Source organism: Pygocentrus nattereri, chromosome 15, assembly GCF_015220715.1.
Source record: "Pygocentrus nattereri isolate fPygNat1 chromosome 15, fPygNat1.pri, whole genome shotgun sequence".
Lineage (NCBI taxonomy): Eukaryota > Metazoa > Chordata > Actinopteri > Characiformes > Serrasalmidae > Pygocentrus > Pygocentrus nattereri.
This window is the reverse complement of record NC_051225.1, coordinates 22951045-22969964: the sequence shown is the minus strand read 5'-3', so window position 1 is coordinate 22969964 and position 18920 is coordinate 22951045. Positions and strand designations below refer to the sequence as shown.

Below are 18920 nucleotides of genomic sequence, written 5' to 3'. Positions count from 1 at the left end.
ATACATTTTGTCTAATTTAGATATCATGCTAGAGTATGGCTTTACCGCTACTATTGCAGTGAGCTGGTTCAACTAGATCTTCCTGGTGGTCCAGACATGCCAGAGCTCTGTAGCGCCACCCTTGCCCGCACTCCTTCCCCTCTTTCTGAGCCCGCCAGCCTTGGGTGCTCCCCTTACTCTGATGGTAGCCCCTCCGTGTGAGTATAAATCCAGTCTGGTGATGTTGCTGAGGGAGCAGGCAGGGTGACCATGATCCATGGACTTGTGTGTGATACTCTGAGCAAGGACAGGCCTCCCTCTCTACCAGTGCCTCCTTCTGACAGCGCCAGCGCTTCTTACTGCGGCCTGGAGGAAAGCAGAGGATGGGTAGTTATAAAGTAGTGATATAATTGTTCTATAAGAAGGCATTTTATGTGTCTCTGAATGTTTTACTTTAATTTTGTTTTCTAATTTTTGTATTATTACTACATTATTGCCAAAATCAGGGATTAATAATGCTATTTTCATGGTAGAGTTAAATGTATGTTCAACTCTTATAAATGATAGTTGGTGTCTGTCTGTGATATACCAGGGTTGCAAATTTGGCCTGATGAGTAGGGAGGACCAATGTGAAGAGGCTACACATACTGTTCACACTGTTTTCTTTTCTGTTACAGTTTTCCCACCTTAAAGTCCCAGGCTGATAGGTCCTGGCCTTATAAGGGGTTTTAAGTATTGCAAAAATCTGAAATGTGCCACAACTTTTGCACTGGCTACATTTGATGTTTTAGATGTTTTCCAGTATGTTGAATTAAGCAAACAACAACAACAACAAAAACAGCAATTGTGCATTAACATGCTCACTTAGAAAATAGACAAAACCTGTAAATTAACCTGGAGTGCTCAAAATTTTGCATGCAACTTCCCACAGAGCGATCCAATCAGAGCTCATTTATGATATGCTGAGAAAAAGCATGCATTCAACTCTGTTTCTTTTTCTCTTGGTGTCTGCAGTGACATATTTGTTTCTAGCAGTATATGAGCCCAGGACTGTCTTTTCCTCTAAGCTATTGGTAACTAGCAAAGATACTTTCTCTAGATTGACAAAGCACATTTTGTAAATCGCTCTGGATTAGAGCGTCTGATAAATGCTGTAAATGTAAATATAAAAAAGCAGGCCAATCAGGTTACTTATCTGGGCAGGACAAAACCAGAGCCTAAACAAGATGGAACATGGAACATTTACCATAGAATGCACAGCACCTTTTACTGCAGAATCCTAATTATTATCTTTCTGATTTCCAACAATTGCAAAAGGTAGGCTACTGAAGGATCAATATGAAGTGTGATAAAATCGAATGGTACATGTAACATCTGCTAAAAACATTTATGACCTACTTTTTCATGCTACTCAGCTTGTCTAGCATGGCAGCAGCAGTGACTGATAATGACAGCCTATATAATTTCTTAATGAATGGCTTTACTCTGCTCAATTTGGTATGTGAATATTACTTTTCCTTTTTATATACACAATGAAGGACAAGTAAATTGTATGCATGGATTCAAAAGAATTTCCAGCGCACACATAGTGTCTAACTGTACCTGTACAATGTATTGACTCAGTCTATCCAAACATGCATGCTAACCATCTGCAAATATCAGCATGATGAAGAGTTTAAGATGGACTATTCCATGCTTGTAGCCTCCAGTACAATAAGCCCTGTTATTGGTTTTGCAGACAAAAGTTTTAATTTTCGCAGTGTCTGGACCTTAACACTAGAGACAATGTTCTTGCCAAAAACATAGTGATTAAATGCGTCAGATAAGCTTCAGAATGCACTAGCTCATACGAGATTCCACACAGAATGCTACAGCCAAGTCACAAATAAGACAAATGTTCACAACACAGAGGAGAAAACAAAAGGCTTGCATTCAGCATGACAAAATCTCTGCTTACACTCTACCTATTTAATATATACCGCGTTATACTATTAACATAGTGTATACTGCATGACATTGGGGTGTCAGTTAGCCTCTATTCATGTAATAACCCTTCTGTTATAATGCATGGTTTGGATTTTTAATTAGCTAAAATACAAATGACTTGTTATTTGTTATTAATTCTTATTACATAAATATATACTAAGTAACATTACAATAATACACATAAAGTTGCATTTGGGTGTTCAAATTACATTATGCAAATTTTCTAAGTAAATAAATTTCTTATTTCCAATGATCTAATTATTATTATTTTTGTGTCAGTTTAGCTGACACAGGAGTGGGGGTGCTCCATTCTACTGTGTAGCATTGCTTGCACAAACATGATCTGCATGGGAAAGCTATTAACAGTAACCCTCACCAACCTCATAAAAAAAGTCAACATCTCAAGTATGCAAAACAATATGAGCCAGAGGCATGGTAATAATTGAAGTGGATGGGTGAAGTAACAGTAGAACTCTTTGGCCACAATCACCAAAGCTATGTTTGGAGAATAAAGGAGCAGCACTTGATGACAAGAACACCTTGTCCACCGTTAAGCTTGGGGGTGTATGGTTGTTTGGCTGGCAGTGGCACAGGAAACATTGCAGATAGATCAAGAGTGGTTTCACTTAAATGTCACCAAATTCTTCAATCGAAGTTGACACAGTCTGTAAATTAAACTGAAAACAGGCTGGTTTCTACAACAGGACAATGCTCCAAAATACTACCTTTAAATTCATCATGAACTACTTCAGAAGACACCCTTACTTTTGAAGACACCCTCATAAGCTATGACTTGAACATTACTGAAAACCTGTGGGTAGATCTTAAACATGCTGTGCATGTAAAGCAGCACATGTATTTTGCAATATTCTACAAATATTAGAGATTCCTAAAATTAGAATAGCAAGAGTCCTCACTGGCTACAGAAAGTGTTTACAAGTTGTGATGCTATCTGCCAATTCATTGACTTAGTAGGGTTTGCAAACCTTTGTACTTTTTTACTGTTTTGTTTTCTGTCTATTTTTTTAGTCAATCAAATATAAGGTAACTATGCATACATTTACAGACACTTGTTTTTTAAAGTTGTGATTTTTTTACATTAAAAATCAACATAAAATGATATTTGGCAGAAGGTGCCCTATCTTGCATACAACTAAAAATGTGGCTCAGAGCGTGTATGTGTATGGTACCTATTAATCAATATGAAAATGTTACAAACACATGAATGACCTTGTGAGCTTGTCTGCGGATGTGTTACCTATGAGTGAGCGAGAGCGAGTGCGCCAGCTTCCGCAGCCCTGGCAGTAAGAAAATTTGCTCCAAGAGCTGAAGGTACAGTCGTCTCTGCACGCCACCCGGCACTTTCGCACAGCAGCAGGCATCACACCTGCCCACTTCACACACTCTGCCACGTCTGCAGGGGCATCATCCACACCAACGCATGTAACGGCTGTGAGAGAGAGAGAGAGAGAGAGAGAGAGAGAGAGAGAGAGAGAAAGACAGACAGTCAGAAAAGGAAAGAAAAAAAGAGCATGGGCAAAAGTATGTATGTGCATATGTACCAGGAATGAGGAGTTGTGTATAATACAAAAGCACAAAAACAGCAGATGCAAACATGCAAACAAAGTGATAATATGTGAGTTGAGGCTGTAGCTCGTGATGGACTCAGACTACAGAAATAATCGAAACTAAAAAGGATTCATTTATATACAATTTGTGGTTTTCTTTATGCTTTTGAATTAACATGCTGTCATGTTCTGTTTTTAACATTTAAAGCACATGGTGTGGCTTTGGAACTCCCACAGAGCGTCTGACTTTTTTCCAGCAGGGAGAGCTTTTAGCACCCAAGTCGCTTTAGTGACTTTCATTTAGAGAAGATACAGCCAGGATCTAACAGACATATTTGCAGTAACATCTTTCAAAACCAAAAGATTTTGAGTTACTCAGCATTATTTATGTGATTTTCATTAAAGATCTTCTTTAAATCAGTTAGTACTATGAGGTTTGTTTCACTGCTGATCTGCTGCTGCTCAAACTGTTTGAATGTATTTGTGCTGACCTACACAGAAGAGCACAGAAAACACACCGCGTTTTTTAAACATTATTTCTCTTTTTCATTACCACTCAAATTATTTGTTAAGTGCTAGGTTCTGATGCTTCTTTGTAGACCTATTTAAATTTCAGCTTTTTTTTCTCTTTTGGCCAAAAATCAAAGTGCAACCATTTTGGTGGCCATAATTTGCATTCCTCCCTTGTTGTAGCACGATTCACCTCAACTGTTGTCTTTAATTCCGACCCGACAGAATTCTAATAAATCTAGTAATACCGCTGGGATAGGCTCCAGCACCCCCCACAACCTTGAGGGAGAAGCGGCTAAGAAAATGGATGGATGGATAATACAGAGTGGAATTGTGAATGTCACACAAACTTTATCGTCCAATGCTGTGTTCAACCAACAGTCTAGCATTATCTAACAACCAACACAACTAACAGTCTAGTGTGTCTATGTACCAGTACACTTCTGTGTCTCTAGTTTATTCTGTATTTATTGTCTGTATTTATTTTTTTAAACTTATTTTGCATGTTCATATTGTCTGTCATATGTGAACTCATGTACCTGTCTTAAGCCCTTTTAAATGCCATCAGTGGGCCACACTTAAGAATAGCTGAGCTACTTTGCATTGAAGTCCCTGTAACTGAATAATAAGCCTTTTATGTAATAAGCCTGTGATTTTAAGGGGTCAATGTTTATGCACCAGAAAAGTACCAAGCGCTCATTTTGCTTTACTGTACCACTTTATATGCATAAAGATGATAAAGCTGATTATTATTAACATTACTATTACTATTAACATCTTTTAAATCCCATGCCTACTGCATACTAAGGCTTATTCAGTTATTCAGTATAACAGGGACTTCAATGCAAACTGGCAGAGCTATTCATAGGTTATAGAAGTGTGTAATAAAACAAGGCTTGACAGAGTGATTCCTTTTCCCAAGTGTTGTTTTTAAGCCAGTGGTTAATAAGTTTTTACTTACTTATCACTGGAGGTTGTTACTGTGGCAAAAGCCTATTGTAAAATTACCTTAATTGATAAGAAACATCAGAGGTGGTGCACTCTCTCTCTCTCTCTCTCTCTCTCTCTCACTAGAGAAACTTACAAACACCTTCCCTGTAGTGAATCCACTTACGTTAGCTTTAATTATTTTTCACTCGTAGCTCATTAAAACAAGTGGAGTAATTCTGTTGAAAATGCTGATCAATCAAAACCTCATTTGAGTTCAGAGGAGAAAAGCAAATACCTTTACTGTGTAATTAATTATACAATTACATATATATGACTATGAAATGTTACTTGGATGTGTAAAACAACATGAATAACTTTGAAGGGTTGATTAAACCTTTAAACTATCAGCTGTATACCTTCTATGTGGTACTGATGTTTCAGTCATTCTCTGGCAGCTGTTCATCATTACAGCTGCTGTCATACTGCTTCCCGTTGCCAAGGATACATATTCAGGTGCATTAACACTCTTCGACAGGCTACTCGTTGTGTTCCGATCGGCCTGCTTTTGTCTTGAAATATGCATAAACCCCTCAGCAGGCCCAATAATAGCGGGATAGCATCATCAGCACACAGCACAGTCTTCAGGGAGGACACTTAAACAGCTGGACTTAGTCTGCAAATATGTGTACTCCTCTACAGATTTCAGTGAGTGGCCACAGCAAATCACTACATCATTTTGTAGAATCACTTTATTCTATAAAAAACACTTTATTTTTCATTTTTTTATCATATTATCCATATACATTGTCTATGTAGGATTATGTACCAAAAACAGTCATAACTCAACATGACCACTCTCCAACTTTCCTTTATCCTATACAATTAAACAAGTAGTCTTAATTCCTATGCCTTTATGTATGCATGTAGATGAGGTCTGCTCAGATTGGCTGTCTAATATTGTGCTTTATGCAAAATGCAGTCCAGGCTGAAACAGTCTTTATAACTTCAGTGTGAATAGACAGGGCTAAACTGCTGTAAGCTGAATAGGCATATATATATATATATATATATATATATATACACCACGTTCCAAATTATTATGCAAATGATATTTTTCCCTGATTTTCCTAAATGGTTGATGCAAATGAGTCATAATAATAAAAGTCATCACCTGTTAGAGTATAAATTTAATTTAATTGAACAAACCTCCCAATGATAACAGTGTATTCTTAAAAAAAACTCAAAATGCACTGTTCCAAATTATTTTGCACAGCAGAGTTTCAAAACATTTTATAGGTTGTAAAGAACTGAAAATTAACATTTGTTGAATTTGCAGCATTAGGAGGTCACTGAAATCAAAAGCTATTTCAATCAAAAAAATCCTAACAGGCCAAGTTACATGTTAACATAGGAACCCTTCTTTGATATCACCTTCACAATTCTTGCATCCATTGAACTTGTGAGTTTCATTGTTGGGACATGGTGGCCATCCACCAACCATCCACTACTCTATCCATCTGGACCATCCAGGGATGCACGGCTCTCATCAGTAAACAAGACTGTTTGGAAATGAGTCTTCATGTATGTCTGGGCCCACTGCAACCGTTTCTGCTTGTGAGCACTGGTTAGGGGTGGCCGAATAGTAGGTTTATGCACCACAGCAAGCCTTTGAAGTATCCTACACCTTGAGGTTCGTGGCACTCCAGAGGCACCAGCAGCTTCAAATACCTGTTTGTAATGGCATTTTAGCAGCTGCTCTCTTAATCCGATGAACTTGCCTGGCAGAAACCTTCCTCATTCTGCCTTTTTCTGCACAAACCCGTCTGTGCTCTGAATCAGCCACAAATCTCTTCACAGTGCGATGATCACGCTTAAGGTTTTTGTGAAATATCTAATGTTTTCATACCTTTTCCAAGGCATTGCAGTATTTGACGCTTTTCGGCAGCAGAGAGATCCTTTTTCTTTTCCATGTTGCTTGAAACCTGTGGCCTGCTTAATAATGTAGAACATCCTTCTTAAGTAGTTTTCTTTTAATTGGGCTCACCTGGCAAATTAATTATCACAGGTGTCTGAGATTGATTTCAGTGATCCAAAGAGCCCTGAGACACAATAGCATCCATAAGTTTAATTGAGAAACAAAAAAATGTATCTTTATGACACTTCAATCCAATTTGCATAATAATTTGGAACGTGGTGTATTGTCACCAAAAATGTGCTATTAATGTATTGCTATTTGAATTTTATACTAATTTGCTGTTCTCATTTGCCAAAAATGAATTCAACAGAATCTCTTCTACTAATCATAATTTATTTTGGTCATAATTAGTTTTCTGGTTCAAACAACATAGAAAAATATTAAATGAATTGTGTTTGTTTCATTTTATTTATTCATTCATTTATTCATTCATTATTTTATTTATGTATTCATTTATTTTTTGATCCGCTGTGGCGACCCCTAAAGGGAGCAGCCGAAAGAAGAAGAAGTGTTTGTATCATTTTACCAGTCTTTATAGTAATTATTACAAAAAGCACCCCCATTTGCCTTTTCAGTAGACTGTTTACAAACAATAGATGTTCTGAATAAATTATGCATCTTAATTTGTAGCAGAGAAGATTATGTTAACTGTATAAAAAATATTAATCTTGCTCAGTCAGTGTTCTAATCACTCAGTGGTGGAACAAACTTCCCTGAATTCTGTACTGCACAGTCACTTAATTCCTTCTGCCATGGTCTGAAGACTCGCCTCTACATCTTATTTCACTCATTTGCACTTAATTTCTGTATCGGTGTCACTTCTCTTTAATCTGTGTTTTAATACATTACTTAAAAACAGTACTTAATACATTCTCCTCAGTGCCTACACTTTCACATACCCAATTCCAAAAAAAGTTGAGACAAAATGCTAATAAAAACAGAAAGCAGTGATTAGCACATTAATTTTTTACCTGTGTTGAATTGAAAATGGTAGAAAAAAAACAGTATAAACTTTATAATCGCTTGTCAATAAATGCTTGTTTAAAATTTGATGCCTGCAACATGTTCCAAAAAAGTTGTAAAAGGAGCTTGTTGCCCACTCTTGTTGCCCACTCTTGTTTATGGACTGAAGACTCCAATTAATCCAGGTTTGAATGTAGAATTTTTTTACCACTCTTCAGTTTTACAAGTCTTCAGCTGTGCAGCCACACACAATCATCTTTGTTATATTTTATGCTACATAAGGCACCACACATTTTCATTGGGAGACAACTTTCTGGACTGCAGGAACAACATGCAGAATGTGGCTTGGCATGGTCATAATGAATAAGCATGGATCTCACTGAAAAAAATGCCATCTTTCCTCTAGATAGTCTTTTTCAGGGACATCCATGCTTATTTTACATAAGTACAAAGTGTGTTTAGTGTTAACGGTACCTTTACAGATTGTATGTTACCCACTAATACCCCCATACTATGGTAGACCCCAGCTGTAACTGTATGCTGTTAACAATCTGATTGGTCCTTTACTTCTCTCAAAATTCCTTATTTCCATGAACAATCTGAAAGTTTGACTCATTGTACCCATTCTTGCTAAAAAAAAAAGTACTACACTGCAAACTCTTTTGTGCTTGCCAAGATTCCAAATCTGGAAATATGAGATAAATCATTTTGCTTCGAAAGTTATTTGTGTCTGTCATGGTATGTTCTTAAATTGATCCTAATTAGTCTTTTATGCTTCAGTTAGTCAGGAAATCCTAAAATTGAGTAATTTACTGGTAAAACAAGCTACATTAGCTAAAGTACCAATTTGTACCATCCCCTTTACAAAAACAAAAAACCTTTTCAGACACACTCAATAAAGCTGGGCGACTCATTGAATAATCAATATCATCAATTATGGAAATACATTGATTTGCATAGTGTGCGTTGGCACATCACTATGAAGTAAGATGGCTGTGCCCAGTCAAAACATTCAAACACTTTGGAGCACTTTGTCAAGCTGGTAGCAAAGACAGCACTGGAAGCCCTGTTTACTTTTTGTGCCCACCGAAGCATAATGAATTAGGATTATCAACACATGAGATGTTTCTGTTGGTAGTAGTCGCTCAAAACTGAATTTCAAAATGTTTCTTCATTGCCCCCCAATGTTAAAATGAATTACACTTCTGCTGCTATTTTATATTTTCTGTTTTCTTTAACGGTCATGTATGAGTGAGAAAAAGGCTTAAACTAGGGTTAAGGACTGTTATTACAGTCTATAAATTGTTTGTTATTTTCCTTTCCTGCCACTGATTATCTTATCTGCACTTTACTCCAGTGAAAAAATAAATCAATTTTAAGTTTGAAGTAAAAACACTGCTTCACCATTACAGGGATGGGACTTTTATGACACACAGTGATTAAATTAACGTGTCATAGCAATCCTTTTAAATTTGAGGTCCAGTATTTTTCTGATCAGGCATCTGACAAATATGGTCCATTATTATTTTAACTTTTATAACACAGCAATGAGATGGAAATTAGATTGATTTTAAAATGTCACTATTATTGTTATTGTAATGTGCTTTATGTCTTTTTTTCAGGATTAGGCAAAGCAGTGTGAAAGACCTCTGCAAAAAGAGGTTTGTTTCTGCAAAAGACCTCACATTTCCTCACATTTTTCTCCCTGATGATGAAAACGTATAACCTTTTCTCATTATTCAATGATCCAATGTCATCGCTCTCACTTTGTGTCTCTCTCTGTTCCTTTGTCAATAGATGCTGGTGGGATTTTACTTGTAGTCCTGGTTGTGATTTCAGATTAAAACCACTGTCCTGGCTTAAGATGGATGCTCTGAGATTAAGGACTAATTTTAAGTTAAATATGCATTTAGGTCTATGTATTTCAAGATGAGTAACAACATAATTATGCTATGGTGGCATTTTAGTAAGTAATTTCTACTAAAATGAATGATTTATTTTATTTATCTTCTTTGGCCTTCATTCTCTCAGTGTGCTAAAATTAAGAGTGCAGAAAATGAATTAGGAATTATTTTCTAATACTCAGTGTATTTCACTTGTTACTGTGCTGTGGCAAATCCAATCTTAAGCAATTTCATCTGAAAACTAGCATTTTCTACTTATTTCAAACCTCTAAAAACTTATCAGAGACACTTATTTCTAAACTGGAAAAAACATATTGAAAAAAGTAAAGTAAAACTATCTTGCTGCATGGACAGATCATTTTACTTACATTGAGTTATTTTCTCTTCCAATTCACTGTTTATTTATTGTTTTGTAGCTATGTTTTCTGCGGTTTAGGCACCATTGCATCACCTGTTTATGTTTTTTTTTTTCATATTTCACTACGTTCCTAGTCTTAAATTGTACTTGATCAAGCTATGATGCATTTTTTGTGGCTCAGACTGTAGATTCTTGCAGTATCTGTAAGTACTTCACATTGCTTTAGCTTCTACTGTTTGCTTGTTTCGTAAGTTTGACTTTGTGCTCCACTCTCCCCTGCTATCTGTTGTAAAAAGTATTACAACAAAGATTCTAGATTCAACTGAAAAGAAATCATGATCAGTCATTCACCTCTGGTCTCCAGACCAATCCCACATGCTTCTGTATGGCCTCCCACAGCCTGCCTCACTGAATCAGGTACTAGAATGCAGGGGTGCCAGCGGTGTGTCTGCCATCTGCCAAGCAGTCAGCAACAAAAACATAAATGCTCTTAACAAACATACAGTGTCTACCACTAAAATGTTAATAATACTTACCAAATAGAGCAGTTAAAGGTTTAATTTTTTTATTTATAAGCATTATTAAAAATAAAGTGTTGTCACATATATGTGTAATTATAACTCAAAAGCTCTATCAACATTCAGAAAAGTGAATGAAATTTGCTAAAGTCAAGACAATTTAATGTTTAATTTAACTATTTAGGTCAGTAAAATGTCTTAAATTGTCTTTAGATTTTAGGTCAGTACTTGGCAAAGAATCCCTCAATTGTTTCTTGTAGCCAGCTAACAGTCTTTCTGTTCTTGATTTAGAATATTTACCATACTTCCTTGCAGAATGCTTTCAGGTCAGAAATTCAGTAGTTTACTTGCATGCAGAGCATGTATAAGATATTCCTACAAAATTTGCTTTGCATGCCTGACCAATCTAGAAATAGTTCTACCAGTGCCTTTTTTTGGTCATTTAAATCTTTTCTTCTTCCTAAATTTCATTTTGTAATGGCATTTCACAACATTAGTAAAAATAACATAAGTGATTAGATGCCAGATAGATCTTTTACAGACTTTTACAGCCACATTGTATGTTTTATTTTTTACAAAATATTAAATTCAGCAAATAAATAAAAGTTGTGAATTAAAATTTGTGGAAATATGCTAAGTTCATCTTTGTTCCATGTGGAGGTGATGTTAACTTTTACATACAACAGCAGCTTAAACATTACCCTTTTCAGAATGGGATATTTTTCAGCTTGAATAGCTTGGCTGTATGGCACTGACCCACCTGTACGTTGGACAAAGAGGTGGTGGGTTGCACTCTCTCTCCTCAAAGAGTGTGGCTGGACATTCCTGACCGCCATTAGCTGGCCTCTGAATAATAATCCGGTGTCGTGACTGGGTGCTGATCGTGGCATTCACTGAGGGGAAAAAGAAGTTAATAAAATTCTAAGAGAGGAACAAAAAAGGCATCTGTTTGGCATGTGTGTGTGTGTATGTGTGTGTCTATATACACAGTACTATGCAAAAGTCTCAGGTGGTTGAAATAATTGTTTAAAAGTATTTATCTTGGCAGTTAGTACATGTCTTGGTTTTGCCAGTAAAAACACTGCATAACATTAAATAAAATGCAAATAAACATAATTATAGTGAAGCATAAAAAGAATTTTTCAGTTTTTATAAAGTGTTCAGACCATACATTTTGTCTATTTTATATTTGCTTTTATAGTTTATGATAGTTGTGTGTGTTTTTGTACCAAAACCTCTATTCAGCCCTTAGAATTAAACAGTTTCTGCTACTGTGCCTGAGAAACACACACACACACACACACATATATATATATATATATATATATATATATATATATATATATATATATATATATATATATATATATACACTGCTCAAAAAATAAAGGGAACACTTAAACAACACAATATAACTCCAATTAAATCAAATTTCTGTGAAATCAAACTGTCCAATTAGGAAGCAACACTGATTGACGATCAATTTCACTGCTGTTGTGCAAATGGAACAGACAACAGGTGGAAATTATTGGCAATTAGCAAGACACACTCAATAAAGGAGTGGTTCTGCAGGTGGGGAGCACAGACCACTTCTCAGTACCTTTCTGCTTTCTGGCTGATGTTTTGGTCACTTTTGAATGTTGGTGGTGCTTTCACACTCGTGGTAGCATGAGACGGACTCTACAACCCACACAAGTGGCTCAAGTAATGCAGCTCATCCAGGATGGCACATCAATGCGAGCTGGGGCAAGAAGGTTTGCTGTGTCTGTCAACGTAGTGTCCAGAGGCTGGAGGCGCTACCAGGAGACAGGCCAGTACACCAGGTGACATGGAGGAGGCCGTAGGAGGGCAACAACAAAGCAGCAGTACCACTTCCTCTGCCTTTGTGCAAGGAGGAGCACTGCCAGAGCCCTGCAAAATGACCTCCAGCAGGCCACAAATGTGCATGTGTCTGCACAAACGGTTAGAAACTGACTCCATGAGGATGGTATGAGGGCCCGACGTCCACAGATGGGGGTTGTGCTCACAGCCCAACACCGTGCAGGATGCTTGGCATTTGCCAGAGAACACCAGGATTGGCAAATTCGCCACTGGCGCACTGTGCTCTTCACAGATGAAAGCAGGTTCACACTGAGTACATGTGTCAGACGTGACAGAGTCTGGAGACACTGTGGAGAGAGATCTGCTGCCTGCAACATCCTTCAGCATGACCGGTTTGGCTGTGGGTCAGTAATGGTGTGGGGTGGCATTTCTTTGGAGGGCCGCACAGCCCTCCATGTGCTCACCAGAGGTAGCCTGACTGCCATTAGGTACCGAGATGAGATCCTCAGACCCCTTGTGAGACCATATATGGTGCGGTTGGGTTCCTCCTAATGCAGGACAATGCTAGACCTCATGTGGCTGGAGTGTGTCAGCAGTTCCTGCAAGATGAAGGCATTGAAGCTATGGACTGGCCCGCCCGTTCCCCAGATCTGAAGCCGATTGAGCACATCTGGGACTTCATGTCTCGCTCCATCCACCAATGCCACATTGCACCACAGACTGTCCAGGAGTTGGCAGATGCTTTAGTCCAGGTCTGGGAGGAGATCCCTTAGGAGACCATCCGCCACCTCATCAGGAGCATGCCCAGGCATTGTAGGAAGGTCATGCAGGCACGTGGAGGCCACACACAATACTGAGCCTCATTTTGACTTGTTTTAAGGACATCACATCAAAGTTGGATCAGCCTGTAGTGTTTTTCCACTTTAATTTTGTGTGTGACTCCAAATCCAGGCCTCCATCGGTTAATAAATTTGATTTCCCTTGATGATTTTTGTGTGATTTTCTTGTCAGCACATTCAACTTTGTACAGAACAAAGTATTCAATGAGAATATTTCATTCATTCAGATCTAGGATGTGTTATTTGAGTGTTCCCTTTATTTTTTTGAGAAATATATATATATATATATATATATATATATATATATATATATTAGGTACCTGTTCTGTTGCTTGTTAACACAAATAGCTGGCTGCAACTCAATGCATTTAGGCATGTAGAGGTGGTCAAGATAACTTGCTGAAGTGAATGGGCAGGGCTAAACTGCTGTAGGCTGAATAGGCATAAATATGTAAATGCTTGGTTTCATTCTCATTATTTGAACACAATCATTATTTCAGAGAACTCAGTTTGTTCAGTTTGCACCAGTCTAGGAGGCTGACTGTAACCAAATGCTTGTCTTTTATAACAACAGCACAGACTTAACTGGATAATGCAGAGCACAATACGTTACAGACAGATAGAACACAAAACACTATCATGGTTAAAACAGCAATAATCTGTAAAATGCATCCAAACCTAACCTTGAGCATGCAGATAACATGCTACAAGACAATATTAACAAATAGCTGGATGTGTGGAGAACTAATAAAAAATATGTTTATATAAACAAAAGAATTGCAGAAACTGTTGGGAAGCTCTCATTCCGCTCTACAGTGTACTGAAATGTGTAATTCTGAGTAGTTATCAAAACTCTATAAACATTCAAAAAAGTGAATAAAATTTGCTAAAGCTTCTTTGAGAACAAAATTTGAGTTTTTATCCATTATCCAGATCCACCAGTGTTTATACTGAGAACAGAAAATAATAGTAAAATAGGGGTAAATCTGAAAAAAAAAAGTATTTTGTCTTGTAACACCCTGCCTGTATCTCTCCACCATGGATATTTTAAAACATTTCACACCAAACCACTCTGAATGACCTTGTTTACATCTGAAGCATTTAGTTTTATTGAAATATTTTTGAAAGTTAATGGAATTAAGGCTTTTCTTGTTAAGAATCCTGCCAGATACATTTTGCATGAGCTCACAAATCTCTTCTTTTTCAATTAAGAAAGAAATCTTTGGTACAGTTCAAGAAACCTTTGCTCTGACTTAATGGATTTAAGCTAGATGATTATGATGACCACAGTTGTTTAAATATTTGTTAAGATGGATTTTCCCTGCGACCCTGGTGGAGAAGCGGCTTGGAAAAGGGATGGATGGATGGATGGATGGATGGATGGATGGATGGATGGATGGATGGATTTTCCCACAGTGTACCTGGTGAGCAAGAAGCTGGACACAGGCTCCATTCACTGAAGGGGGTTACAACACACTCCACTTTGCATGGAAGAGTACAGGACTGGACCTCATCTGGACGGGTGGATTCAGGACACCTAGAGAAGAGGTCAGACCGTTAATGACAAAAACATATGGAGCTTAGACATGTTTCCATTCTCAGTCTGACTCTCTCTGGGAAACATCACCGACCCTTAGAACCTCATCTGGTGTATTCATGTGGAAACACTATTCATGATCTATCTCTACAGCTTAGTTAGACACTTCAGTATCCTTTCTGGGCAAGAGCAAGATTGCAGGCCTGGAGCCAAATGTTTCTCAAGAACCTTTTTGTGCACTGGTTCTTATGAGTGACTTGGATCAGGCTGCTTCTGTAACCCCAATATGCTAATTTCATTCTTGTTGAATGGCCTCTGACCTCATTATCTCATTGAGTGTCATTCTTAGAGTAGAAATATGAACTTCTCTTTCAATGTCTCTCGCTGCTCTATTAGCCACCCATAAATTCATATGTCCATCTTTCCTTTCGTTCTTCTTCTCTTCCTCTTTTCTTATATTCTTTTGCAAATTTCACCCCACTATAAAGAACTGCTGTAATTTTACAGTAGATGTAAATTACAGAATATTACTGCATTTTGCAATTGACTGTTTGCAAAATGATGACAAGACCCACCTCCCTTAGGCATTGTTGCTATGCCTGTCAAAAATTTAGCTACCAGGCATCCATATTACTTTTGATAACAGGCTACAAAACTAAACAGAATCAAGGAAACTTTACAAGCATGCAGAGGAATACCTCCAAATGAATTTTATTATTCAATAATGTCCTTATGCCTTCAGTGCTGATATACTTGTTTGAGAGTACACAAAATGTTGAGAAAACTTTGTGGAAAATGTATTTAGCATTACAAATTAGAGATTGGGCATTAAAGCAGTAGGTTTACATGTGAAACAAAGAGATGATTAAGACTTAGATGATAATTCTAACGCTAAATAACAGTAAGTTCCCATAAAAATAAGCAATCTAAGAATTCGCAAGAAAATCTCTATCAAGATTTGAATGAGAAGCTGGCGAATGAGAAGCTGACTTCAGTAAAAAATCAGACATTAAGAGACATTTTACAAGAAACTATTCTATTGCTATTCTTCTTTTGCAGAATAGTGTCCTGTCAGAGATGTGAGAAAATAGGCTATAGTTGAGCTAAAGCTTAAAGCAGAGTATTTGCATTTTCTTTTATAGTTCTTGTGCTATACTAATACATACTACACATACTGACTCATATTTACAGCCAAGATGGTAAAATGGACATACAATGTTGTGGCTCCCAAGATGGTTTGATTTTTGTTGAAAAGACAAAATTGCTCTTGTTCTGGGTTGCTGACCCCTGTATACAATCTGTATCAGTTATCTGTAGGATGTAGTTACAAGACATGGAGTTTTAAGAATCAGTGAACCATAAGGTTGGAAGGTAATGCTGTAGTTGTGCATGAAGTGCAGTTATATATGACCTCACATGTTCGGATTAGCATCACCTGGGCTCTCTGGGTATTGGGCCCTGATGTGTCAGTAATTAGTAAAAGCAAAGTATAATTTCTTGTAACTTCATTCAAAAATCTAGTGTACAGGAAGATTTATGGTGTTTACAATAGATAATGTAAGGCTGGAAAATCATAATAAAATGTTGACAGTACAGTTTTGTATATTTACAGTACTTTACTTACAGTACTTTTCAAAGCTGTCAGCAATTTTGTACTCAGTATTTTTACATTGCAACTTTATGTGCTTTTTGTCCTCTGCAGTGCTTACCGTCCTGGCGCCACATGTCCATTGTCAGCTCTCCTGCAGTGGACTTGTCGAGTTTGCATGCCAGTGCCGCAGCCTCTCTCCACAGCATCCTCCTGGGCTGTGGTATTCTGCTCCATGCTGAGGTCTGGAGTGCAGGGACCCCACACAGAAGTAACCCAGTAGTACACCATGCATGGGTGGGTGCCACAGGGTCTCCACTGCTCCAGAACCGGGGCAGGCAAGCATCCTTTCTCTTCTACATTGAGACAATGCGCTGATTGACTAATGGCTGAGCAAGGATTACTGAAATGATAAAAAAGCTGCCTGTCTAAAGACTTAAGGCACCCAAGTTTATAAAATCTACTTAAAAATAAAAGATTATTATATTATTAGAAATATGCAGTTTTGCACAAAAGTCAGAGACCACGCTCCATTTATTTAATCTTCTGTCAAAATCATTACATATGGGGCTCCTATCAACCATGCAAGACCTAGAAGTAATGTTGTAGTACTTGTGTCCAGACTCAGTCTCAGGATCATAAAGTAGCAGACTCATTCTCATCTCAGTCTAGCCTCGGTCTCAGGGTAAGATGGACATTATTGTTGAGTCCAGCTGAGTGTGATTTCTCTGTCTGAAGTTATGGGAAATGATACTGAATATCAACACAACCAAACTAAACATTCCTTTCTCCATATCAGGGGCTCCCAAACTTCTGCAACTCACAGCCCCCACAAACGAACACCAAAGCTTCCATGGATTTGTATTTTTCTGACTTATGTAATGATTCTAATTTGGCAGCTACCCAGTGCTGGATGTCAGGCTAAAGAGAGGAAGGCTGCAAACAGAGTTCTGGATCAAAACAACACATTTTGATATCTAAGTGATGCGTTTAGTCTCTAAGTAACTGAGTTACTTGGGTTTAAAGCTTCATTTAAAAAATTTTCAAACATCCAGGCCAGATCAGTAACCTATTATTACTATGTTTCATTTTTTCATTTAATAACAAAAACGGATGTAGCTTATGTTTATTTTTACATGTAGTCATGTTTATTTTTTCATTTGAAGTTTTAGAGAAGAAGACAATACACAGTTTGACTAAGACTATAATATAATAAAAATAATTCATATTGTTTTAGACTGTATATTAATTATTAATGGACAATGCTACCCAAAAGCCCAGATCTCAGCATTCCCGAATGTGATTGGGTTTACTTGTATTGTAAGTAGTAGAAAATGTAACCAACTTTTAAGACTGAACTTTGGAGATTAAATATAGAAAAAATATCCCTGCAGAGTTCTTTGAAAAACTGAAAGCAAGCCTCCGGAAAGAACAGAAGCTGTAATAAAAGCAGAGTGGACACATTAAACACTGAAAATGTGATGTTATATTTACTGTTGAGGCTTCTGTCTAATTTTCTCTTAAATATATGTTTTCTACTTTTCTCTTGCTGCTGAAAATTGAATAGCTTGTACTTTACTAAAACATTTTGACTGGAAATTAAATAAATGAAAGGTGGTCTTTGACTTTTGCCCACTGCACTTAACCCAGATATTTTACAGCTGCCTAAACTGACCACAAGTGATATCCATTTCCATCCACAGCACTGTCACAGACAATAATTCTCTTTCACATGGGCATGGGTGTGTGCATGCATGTTTAATGACAAAAGAACGAGCTGATGTTACAGGGTCAGACAATGTGCATGAGTTTGTCATGAGAAGAACATGCATAATTCATAACTGCAAGCTGCTTTTAGGAAACATTGCAGTGAATGGGTAGCTGAAGCATTAGAGCCGATGATGAGGGCTCGCTCAGAGTTAGGACCATTGTGCTGTGCTTTTTGAAAGCCATGCTGTGAATAACTCGTCAGAAACTCTCGCAAAAGACCTTTAATGCACATGGGTACAGTAGGGCTAATTTGACAGCCTTACAAACAGACTTATTTTCCCCCTCTCAGGCCTTTCAGTGGTGGTCTTATATAGCACAGACAGGCATTGTACTCATTCCCTTATTAAGTCACTCTAGCCTAGTTGGTTCGAAAGTCATACATCAGAATAGTCTGTGGTATAAAAAATGAAAATTAAAAAAAAAAAAAATTATTGCCCAAAGTAATAGTAATATGTAATGGCTGACAGCAGTTGCTGTTCATTTGTATGTTATTTCACAATTGCTTCCTGGACAAAAAAAAGAGCAAGCTAATAATTGCTTTCAGCCTTAATAAGTCACATAAGACTTGCAAATTACTTTGTTTGCATGAGATCCACCCACTGTTTTCGTGGTTTCCTATCAATTATTTAGTCACAGCAATGGTCAGCATTGCATATTAGGTTGAGCACTCAAAC

The 18920-nt window shown here is 37.3% G+C and overlaps 1 protein-coding gene across 3 annotated transcripts in view; it reads right to left on the bottom strand.

Moving 5' to 3' along the window:
- Positions 1-18920, bottom strand: part of thsd7bb (thrombospondin, type I, domain containing 7Bb) — a 139812-nt gene that overhangs the window by 25793 nt on the left and 95099 nt on the right. For all 3 annotated transcript variants that reach the window (XM_037545142.1, XM_037545140.1, XM_037545141.1), the window contains exons 9-14: positions 16598-16832; positions 14773-14888; positions 11452-11584; positions 10525-10628; positions 3224-3415; positions 46-345 (exon numbers count right to left, since the gene is read on the bottom strand). In XM_037545142.1, the coding sequence (XP_037401039.1) occupies positions 46-345; positions 3224-3415; positions 10525-10628; positions 11452-11584; positions 14773-14888; positions 16598-16832 (1080 nt within the window). The remainder of the gene's footprint in view (positions 1-45; positions 346-3223; positions 3416-10524; positions 10629-11451; positions 11585-14772; positions 14889-16597; positions 16833-18920) is intronic.